We start from the raw sequence: 10,000 nt of genomic DNA, 5'->3' as shown, positions 1-10,000 counted from the left end.
CGTTCCTCTGTCTGTCTGTCTGTCTGTCTGTCTGTCTGTCTGTCTGTCTGTCTGTCTGACTGACTAACTGTCTATCTGTCTGTCTGTCTGTCTGCCCCTCTGTCTCCGTGCGTCCCTCTGTCTGTCTGTCTGTCAAAGCAAGATTCTTGTGGTTGGTCGGGGGCAGAGCCGGTTTGCAGAGTAAACATCTCTCTTAAACCAGAAATACCTTCTCTCTTTGTCACCCCCTTTCTCACCCTCTCTCTATCTCTTTTTCTATCTCTTTTTCATCTACAGGCCCACAGTTAAAAGAACCATAACAAATTAAATCAGTTTAAAACTAAAAGACGTAAAACTACTTGCCTATTTATAAGTAGTAAAACTATTGAACAGAGAAATTAGCTTGTAAATGAGTCATTTAATAATCACTTAGTAATGCTGTTCTTTTAACTGTAAACATATTACGGTAGAACGTTTTCATCCAATGGTATGTAAATATGACAGGCTCCATCCACTGGTGAATGCAGATTTATTACAGAAAGGTTATTGAGAATATAGCGCCACCTAGTGAACCAGATGAGAACCTACAGAAGAGTGTTTCCATCTAACTTTGAAGATGAGACTAAAGGGACCTCCCTGACCAGCATTCCATTGACAGCCCGACTAGGTCAAAACCTAAAACTAACTGACCCTAACCTTAACCATAACCTTAACCAAACTATTAACTGTAACCCTAACCTTAAAGGAGCAGGGCATAAATTTGTTGGAAATTTGCCCCATCTGGCCACCGAGGCGAAATTCAGTTTCAAGTCCAATATAAACAAAATGGAGTGTTACAGCTGTTGTGTCCATTCCCCTAGAACACCCCTGGTCAGTAACAACGTGTTTATATGCAAACCAACTGTTGGGTTAGAAAGTGCTTTTTTCCAGACCAAAATTGTTTTCGTCAACAAAATATTTCTGTCATTCCCTGATCGCTACCGATTAAACATAGTCATTACAACCAGTAGTTTTTCCCTACTTTGATAAGAGTTACAAACAATGCTAACAGTGCTAAACAATGCTAATACTGTGATCCTGGCCAAGACTACATCTGCTGCTATTCACTGAAACACTGTTGATGGTAGAACTTGACCATCATTGACTAGTATTATTCCCACAATCCCAAAGTTGGTAGGTGGTGAATACAAAGGACTAGGTTCAACTTCCTGTAAAGTATAAGATACCTTGATATATCGAGCCATGCCACCTGCCCTGACTTCTCTAGTTCATCTCCCAGGTGAGAGAAGGTTCTTGGTATAGTAAGCGTTCAGTATTCATCAACATACACTCAAGTGTTGACATTAACATAATGTCACTCACCCACAGATGCCACAGCAGAGATCGACACATCTCTTCCCCTCTCTCTCTCTCTCTCTCTCTCTCTCTCTCTCTCTCTCTCTCTCTCCAGCTCTTTCTTTTTCTCTGTCTCTCTCCCCTTCTGTCTCTCTCTTTCTTTCTCTTTACCCACTCTTTCTCTCCTCTCCCTAATGTCTTCTCTCCTCCTCCTTGGCCTCTTCCTCCCTGCTTGGTCCGTCCCCTACCATGTGTCTGTTCTGTTTCCCTGATTGAAAACCGAAAGTGAAAGGAAGAGAAAGAGGGCAGATTTAGACAGCACCCGCTTCCTTTCTCTCTCTCTCTGACACACACACACCATGCACGCACACATTCACACACACACACACACGCACGCACGCACACACACACACGTAACGCCACGCACACACACACCCACGTAACGCCACGCACGCACACACGGACACACGCATGCCACGCATGCACATGCACACACACACACACACACACACACACACACACACACACACACCACTGAGCTCAGAACCACAGCATCACTGTATGCTTCTTTACTGTGTGATTCTACTGTGTGATTCTACTGTGTGATTCTCCTGTGTGATTCTACTGTGTGATTCTACTGTGTGATTCTACTGTATGATTCTACTGTGTGATTCTACAATCCACAGACCGCCACTATTATACGGTAAACTCACCTTTTCCACGACAGCCTCTGCTTCTCCCTCTTTCTCTCCATCTCCTTCTCCATCCCCCTCTTCATCCCTCTCTCCATCCTTCTCTCCATCCTTCTCTCCATCCCTCTCTATATCCTTCTCTCTATCCCTCTCTCCATCTCTCTCTTGGACCCTCTCGGCTGTGGGAGGCTCCTTGCTGTCAGTCTGGGGCTGGAGCTCCAGGGAGCCCAGGGACTCAGGTATCCCCTGCCCAGGGGAAGGCAGCTCTGGCTGGGCACGACTGGCAAGGGTGGCTTTAGACCCCCACCTCCGTGGCTGGACAGAGAAGTCATCGTAGAGCACCTCTTCCTCGGGGGTGGGCTCTGTGGTGGGGGGTGTTAGGGAGGGATAAGGGATCTCTGGCCTGGGTGAGGGCTCTGTGCTGGGGGGTGCTGGGCATGGAGAGAGGGCCTCTGGTCTGGTCGGCTGGTCTTCACATTCAAAAGTCATCAAATTGGGAGTTGTCTCTGTTACTTCTTTCTCTCTCTCTGCCTCCCTGCTTTGCTCTCTTAGTCTCTCCCTCACGCTCTCCTCTTCTCTCTGTCTCTCCTCCTCCTTTTTCCTCTCCTCCTCTCTCAATCTCTCCTCTATCTCCACTCTTTCCTTTATTTCTTCCTCTATCTGTCTCTCCCTTTTTCTCTTCTCCTCTTTTTGTCTTTCTCTTTCCCTCTCTTCCTCTCTCTGTATTTTCTCCTCCTTTACCCTCTCCTCTTCTCTTTGTCTCTCCTCCTCCTTTTTCTTTTCATCTTCTCTTAGTCTCTCTCTCACCTCCTCTTTAAGTCTTTCTATTTCCCTCTCTTCCTCTCTCTGTCGTTCTCTCTCCCTCTCCTCAGCCCTCTGTCTCTCCCTCTCTTCCTCTCTCAATTTCTCCTCTCTCTGTCTCTCCCTTTCTTGGAGTCTTTTTCTCTCCCTCTCCTCCTCTCTCTCCCTCTCCTCCTCTCTAAGCCTCTCTTCCTCTCTCATCTTCTCTTCTTTCTGTCTCTTCTTTTCTTCCTCTTCCCTTTCTCTCTCCCTCTCCTCTCTCTGTATTTCTTTCTCCCTCTCTTCTTCCTCTTTCATTCTCTGTCTTTCTCTCTCTGCTTCTTGTCTTTTTCTCTCTCTTTCCTCTTCCTTTTGTCTTTCTCTCTCCTTCTCCTCCTCCTCTCTCTGTCTTTCTTTCTCTCTTTCTACCTCTTTCAGTCTCTGTCTCTCTCTCTCCACTTTTAGTAGTCTTTCTCTCTCTCTTTCCGCTTCCCTTTGTCTTTCTCTTTCCCTCTCCTCCTCTCTAAGCCTCTCTTCCACTATCTGTCTCTTCTTTTCTTCTTTTTGTCTTTCTCTCTCCTTCTCCTCCTCCTCTCTCTGTCTTTCTTTCTCTCTTTCTTCCTCTTTCAGTCTCTGTCTTTCTCTCTCTGCTTCTAGTAGTCTTTCTTTCTCCTTCTCCTCTCTCTGTCTTTCTTTCTCCCTCTCTTCTTCCTCTTTCAGTCTCTGTTTTTCTCTCTCTGCTTCTTGTCTTTCTCTCTCTCTTTCCTCTTCCTTTTGTCTTTCTCTCTCCTTCTCCTCTCTCTGTATTTCTTTCTCCCTCTCTTCTTCCTCTTTCATTCTCTGTCTTTCTCTCTCTGCTTCTTGTCTTTCTCTCTCTGCTTCCTCTTCCTTTTGTCTTTCTCTCTCCTTCTCCTCCTCCTCTCTCTGTCTTTCTTTCTCTCTTTCTACCTCTTTCAGTCTCTGTCTTTCTCTCTCCACTTTTAGTAGTCTTTCTCTCTCTCTTTCCGCTTCCCTTTGTCTTTCTCTTTCCCTCTCCTCCTCTCTAAGCCTCTCTTCCACTTTCTGTCTCTTCTTTTCTTCCTTTTCCCGGTTTCTCTCCTTCTCCTCCTCCTCTCTCTGTCTTTCTTTCTCTCTTTCTTCCTCTTTCAGTCTCTGTCTTTCTCTCTCTGCTTCTAGTAGTCTTTCTTTCTCCTTCTCCTCTCTCTGTCTTTCTTTCTCCCTCTCTTCTTCCTCTTTCAGTCTCTGTTTTTCTCTCTCTGCTTCTTGTCTTTCTCTCTCTCTTTCCTCTTCCTTTTGTCTTTCTCTCTCCTTCTCCTCTCTCTGTATTTCTTTCTCCCTCTCTTCTTCCTCTTTCATTCTCTGTCTTTCTCTCTCTGCTTCTTGTCTTTCTCTCTCTCTTTCCTCTTCCTTTTGTCTTTCTCTCTCCTTCTCCTCCTCCTCTCTCTGTCTTTCTTTCTCTCTTTCTACCTCTTTCAGTCTCTGTCTTTCTCTCTCCACTTTTAGTAGTCTTTCTCTCTCTCTTTCCGCTTCCCTTTGTCTTTCTCTTTCCCTCTCCTCCTCTCTAAGCCTCTCTTCCACTTTCTGTCTCTTCTTTTCTTCCTTTTCCCGGTTTCTCTCCTTCTCCTCCTCCTCTCTCTGTCTTTCTTTCTCTCTTTCTACCTCTTTCAGTCTCTCTCTTTCTCTCTCTACTTCCTTTTGTCTTTCTCTTTCCCTCTCCTCCTCTCTAAGCCTCTCTTCCTCTCTGTGTCTCTCCCTCTCCTCCTCTCTGTGTCTCTGTCTCTCCGTCTCCTCTTCCCTCTCTTTCTCTCCCTCCCTGGCCTCCTGTCTCTCCCTCTCTTCCTCTGTCTGTGTGTCATGGTCCAGTCTCAGTTGTGTCCCTACTGGTCTGTAGACGGGGATCTGTTCCAGCACAGGGACCTTGTCCTCCACCTCATCCCCAGATACAGCTGCCTCCTCTGGGTCAGCCTCCAACTCTAACCCTGGGGTCTGGGGCTCTGTAGGCTTCTCCTCCTCTTCTTCCCTCCCCCCAGACTGTCCGCTGCGGCGGAGGGTGGAAGCCCTGTCCTCTCGGGGGGCCAGCTGGACCCTCTCACTCATCACCACGGACCCCCCCACCACACCCACACTGTCCCAGGCAGGCTGCACTCGGACAGGGCCGGAGGCAGGGACAGTGTTTTGGTGTGTGTGTGCGTCAAGGCCATTGTTGAGGTTAGTCTTTGCCTCACCCTCCCCTTGCTCCTCCTCTGGTCTCTCTGCTGGTCTCTCTGCTTGTCTCTCCTCTGATGGCACACCAGTTGCCGGTCTCTTCTCTGGCTCCTCCTCTGGTCTCTCCTCTGGTATGTCAGCGGGTCTCTCCTCTGGGGTCCCTGAAGGAGAACTGTGAAAGCAGAGAATCAGGGATGTGGTTGAATAAGCATTTCTCTATTGTGTTTATTTGCTGACTACATTCCATCTAAGAGGAAGTGTTAAGAACACATAGCAGAGAGATGTCTTCATGGTCACATGACAGGACGTCAAAGAAGATGAGTAAACTTACCCCTTGAGGTCCTGGGGAAGAGGGTGTGGCTTATTGTCTGCCCTCTGAGTGGATGCCTGATCAGGGGGCGTGTCTGATGTCCAGTTTTTGATTCGCTGTTTAACACCTCCCGATGCTTCTGTGTGTGTGATTGGTTGAGCTTCCTCCTTCTTGGTCAGCGGGTCAGGCCTGGAGGCGGAGTCTAGCAGTAGACTGATCCGTCGTTTGATGCTGCTGACGCCCTTTTTCTCCTCTCCCTCTTTCTCCTCCACCCCTCCTCCCTCCTTCTCTCTCTGTGGTGGTGCTGAGGGCTTGAGTCTGCTGTCTGCTGAATCAGGGAGCTTCTCTCCAGAGGCTGCAGCCTCTCTCTCCACCACGGAGGGGATCGGGGGGTTGGAGGTGGGCATGGAGTTGGAGGGGGGCGTGGGGTTGGAGGGGGGCGGAGGGTTGGAGGGGGGTGGGGGATGGGAGGGGGGCACTGAACTGGATGACTCAAACTTGGAAGTGAGTTCCATGGAGAGACGCTTCCTACCTCCCCAGCGGAGCGCTGGATTGGCTGGCAGGGTGGCTGTGGGGGAGGGATTGGCTGGTAGGGCTGTGGAGGCGGGCCTACTGAAGGATTTTGGGGGTTTGGGATGAAGAGTAACTGAAGGGACTGGGGCGTCAGTCTCACAAGCTGTTGGAGGTGCCGTCTGAGGAGAACTACTAACAACGTCTGAATCAGGCCTACCAGGCTCAACAAGACCAGGGATATGGGTTAGCTCTGGTATACTAGTTAGCACAGGTGTACTGGTTGGCACAGGTGTACTGGTCAGCTCAGGTGTTTGGGTCTGGACGGGGGTGGGTGTGGTAACTGAATGTTGAGGGTTGAGGGAGGAGTCAGTCTGGGGCGTGATGACTGAAGAAGCTTCAGAGACTCTGATTGGTTCAGGTTTGTCTGTGTGGGTGTTGTCAATGTCAGGTGTGGATGTGGGTTCAGGTGCGGCGGTGATGACATCATCTGGTTGGGAGTAGCTGGGGGGGTCAGATCTGGGCACAGTGGCTATCCGTGGTTGGTTGCTGGGGGGTGTGTTCTGTGGCAGTTGTGGGGGGGTGGCAGTGGTGGGGGGTGTGTTCTGTGGCGGTTTTGGGGGGGTGGCAGTGGGGGTGTCCTGGGGTGGTGGTGGCGGGGTGGCAGGGTTGGTAGGTGTGTCATGGGGTGGTTGTGGAGGGGTGGCAGTGATGGGGGGCGTGTTCTGGCGCGGTGGTGGTGGGGTGGTTGTGGTGGGGGTGTTCTGGGGCAGTTTTGAGGGTGCAGCCGCGAGGGTCTTTGGGGCGAGGATGGAGCGGAAGGTAGTGTTCCTCTGCAGGGAGAAGGGTTTGGGGGTGAAACGAGGTTTAGAGGCCAGAGCTGGCTTGTCGGGCTGGGGAGAGGGGGTGGGGGGTCCTTGGGAACCCAAATTGCCACCTCCAGCTTGGACAACCTCACCACATGTCACTTCCACACGAGAAGCCATGCTTTCACCTACGTCCTGAGAGGAGAGGAGAGGAGAGGGAAGAGAGGAAGGGGAAGAGGAAGAGGAAGAGATGGAGAGGAGAAGGAGAGGGAGAGGAGAGGAATGGTAATGAGTGACACCTCTGAGAACCAATAGTGAAGCAGTAAGACAGGATGGCTGTTTCAGCCTGTATGTGACCGTTCCCTTCCCTGGCAGTTGGCTATGTCAGGTGTATTCAGTTGGTTGTCTTGGCTACCTACATAACCAGCTAGTAAACAAACTAAATCATCATCAGCCACTCCCCTTGCTGCCTCTGACTAATACGTCCACCACTAATACGTCCTTCTCAAATCCTCTGGTTCCACTGACAGCCAATTACATTCCAACATCCACTAACCTACCATTTATAATGCACAGCCAATAAATGACATCACAAAGTGGAATGCTAGTGGTTTTGGAAACAGAATACCTGTCAGGCCAGGAGAGGCTGGTTGGGGCAGATTCCCTTTCAGAGGAAGAAATACCTCCACAAAACAGGAGAGGAACAAACAGATACATTGAGACATAAAAACACACCCACACAACATACCTGACATGGTCACTTCATCATAACTTGTATACATGTATCCACTGGCCACATAACTTGTATACATGTATCCACTGGCCACACCATCATACCTCATCACAACTGGCCACACCCACACCATCATACCTTATATAGAGTATCTACAGGCCACACCCATACCACCACACATCCGGTCCCACACATCATACCTCCTATATTGGCTAACTGCTGTAATTAATGTTGTGGTTTCACTCCCCATCTCTGACAGTTCTACTGAAACTGAGTCACTGTTCTCTTCCTCATTCATACAGACCCAGGAGTTACCGACAGACTTAACCTCTAGAGGGCTGTTTTACCATGCACCTTCCTGAGCCCAGACTGACATTACAAGATATGGGCACAACCAAATCAATCAGTCAATCAGTCAATCAATCAATAACAAATATGAATCAATTAAAAAGCACATTGCATAGTAAGCATCACATTCAGTGCTGTGTCCTATCTCCAGATCTAGTTGTCACTCCCATTGACATGACTGAAGGAGGTTGAGCATGCAGATCTCAGGTCAGGCTTCAGCCCTGAAGGATCTGAGTGGAACACAACACAGACAGGGTCATGTGACCCGGGCAGACAGGTTTAAAGGGGAATTTTACCTGAAATGTGCACGTGTATTTTTTGTTGTTGTCAATCCATGATGCATACCATCTCAATTATCATCATTTAGTGTATGGTTGCATCAGAGCTATCGAAACCCAGGGTCTGTGTTTACCTCTCACTGCCGCGTCAACATACAGTACATCACCATGAGGCTCTATGAACTTTGACCCTGCTCTACTATGCCAGGGATTCCCAGAGAGCAGCACACGTTAGCTCATTCAAAAGCATAGAGGACAGTTGAAATTTGAATTTCAGTTTACTTCCTGATTTGACTGAATTGAAAAGGGATTTACCCCAACCCTGCTGTGCACAGTGTCCAGTAGAACATCCCTGTACTGGCCAATCACATGCGACCCTGTGGCCTAACCCTCGAGGATGGTCTCTGGCCAATCAGGAGCCGTCACCAGGTGTCCAAGAGAAGTCAGGGGGTCACATTCCTCTGAGCAACATCACACTGTTCTGTGTGAACTGTGTTCCTCATATGTGGTGAAAGTGCCATTCTTCATTCATCCCAGGTGTTATGTCACTGTTGTTAGACAACTTAAGAGGAGTACAGTAAGTTTAAAGGTTTAAACTATAAAAACACATATTTCCAAAGGAGTCTGTCTTTCTGTTCCCCTTTTAACAGGTTTACCTGGAAGCACCAGGGTAGATAATCCTCTACATGTTATTTGATGCTTCTTGTATTTGTAATTTCAGAACACAGAGGTTCCACCAGTGGCCAGTTTAAAATAACTCTTTATCTTTGTTTGCAGTCAATACCTGCTGCCACCCAGCAGGTCAGAAACACACCTGCTGCACCCAGTCAAAAACACACCACACCTGTGCTGCAATAGCTGTGCTGTTCAGCTACTGAACAACAACCGTAATTCATTGTATTGTTCCACTAAAGAACACAAAACCCGCTCTCATAACACTGAGAAGGATGCCTGTGTTGTAAAATGTAAAACACCCAAAGTTATTTCACCCTGTATCCTTCAGCCTATGAATAAGTCACCAATAAACGCAGCGAACAATGACCTCTCTGTCAGTGAACTGGTGTGGACAACCTGCGCGTCAGAGCCTCAACAACATCAATGGAAAAGGATACAATTAGTGACATTGTTATAAAAGTGACATACTGTACAGCCGGCTGTTTTGTTATGCATATCATATCACTGCTTAATTAAGGACAACACGAGTCCTACAACACGTCTTACAAGCAGCAGCAGAGCAGGTGTTGCATTTCCGTGTTGGTGGTCGTCTTCAGACAATATATTATAACAATCATTTATACCATTTAATTCACCTGTTTATTGAGGAAGGAAATATTTTGTACCTAAGTGACCTCTCAAAAATCACACCGCCGTACGGAGATTCAATATTGTTGTTATTAGTAACAACATTACCTTTCGATAAGTCAGGTTTCTGCAAAAGGCTATCAACTGAATTAGTATTTTACCTGGTCTACTGCAGCTTCAGACTTTCATCCTGATGATAATGTTAGTTATGAAGTCAGTTATTTCATGGAGTGTTTCACGGAGTCCCCGTCTCGGTGTGATGTGGTTACTTGTTTATTCCCGTCAGTAGTTTTCCCACCTGACTCAACCTCGCTGGCGCTCGTGTTTACAATGATACCGTACCACAGCGAGCGAGTGTCCCTCCCTTACCACCACTGAGTGCGTGACTAGTCGAAGGACCGGACTAACGAGTTCAGTGTGGAATTGAACGACTAGACAACCTGAAGAATAGTAAAAGAGGAAAGGATCAATTTCACTGTTCAGAGGAGAGTTGACGCTGATGAACAATGAAATTGGTGTGATGTTGTTTTATATTGTGGTGTTGTGGATGATTTACATTAGTCCAGCTGCGCCTCTGGCTGCTATTTGCATGATTTGTTTATTATTAACCATAGAAACCAGAGATAAGCTAAGGTGCCCACAGAGTTCCCAACCGGGCCTCCGGGAACAGGCTGCGACTGTGCCAGAGGCGAGGCGAGGCGAGGCGAGGCGACTTTATGAAC

At 48.0% G+C, this 10,000-nt stretch overlaps 2 protein-coding genes across 3 annotated transcripts in view; both read right to left on the bottom strand.

Annotated features, from left to right (window-relative positions):
• The window catches only part of LOC310804004 (uncharacterized protein), an 11,276-nt gene extending 8,737 nt beyond the window's left edge, over nt 1-2,539 (bottom strand). For both annotated transcript variants that reach the window (XM_083669045.1, XM_083669046.1), the window contains exon 1: nt 2,028-2,539. In XM_083669045.1, the coding sequence (XP_083525171.1) occupies nt 2,028-2,495 (468 nt within the window). In that variant the 5' untranslated portion in view covers nt 2,496-2,539. The remainder of the gene's footprint in view (nt 1-2,027) is intronic.
• Nucleotides 2,516-9,593, bottom strand: LOC310803666 (uncharacterized protein; the record flags this gene model as incomplete). The annotated part of the gene is made up of 4 exons (XM_083668519.1): nt 9,440-9,593; nt 5,323-6,812; nt 4,668-5,163; nt 2,516-2,533 (listed from the first exon to the last, which is right to left on the bottom strand). Exons 2-4 carry the CDS (start codon nt 6,795-6,797, stop codon nt 2,516-2,518), a joined length of 1,989 nt encoding a protein of 662 aa, XP_083524645.1. The 5' UTR covers nt 6,798-6,812; nt 9,440-9,593.
• Nucleotides 9,594-10,000: the final 407 nt, after the last annotated feature.

Source organism: Argentina silus (genome assembly GCF_951799395.1).
Source record: "Argentina silus genome assembly, chromosome: 4".
In the NCBI taxonomy this organism is placed as follows: Eukaryota; Metazoa; Chordata; class Actinopteri; order Argentiniformes; family Argentinidae; genus Argentina; species Argentina silus.
The sequence above is the reverse complement of the archived record's forward strand: the minus strand, read 5'-3'. Positions and strand labels throughout refer to the sequence as shown.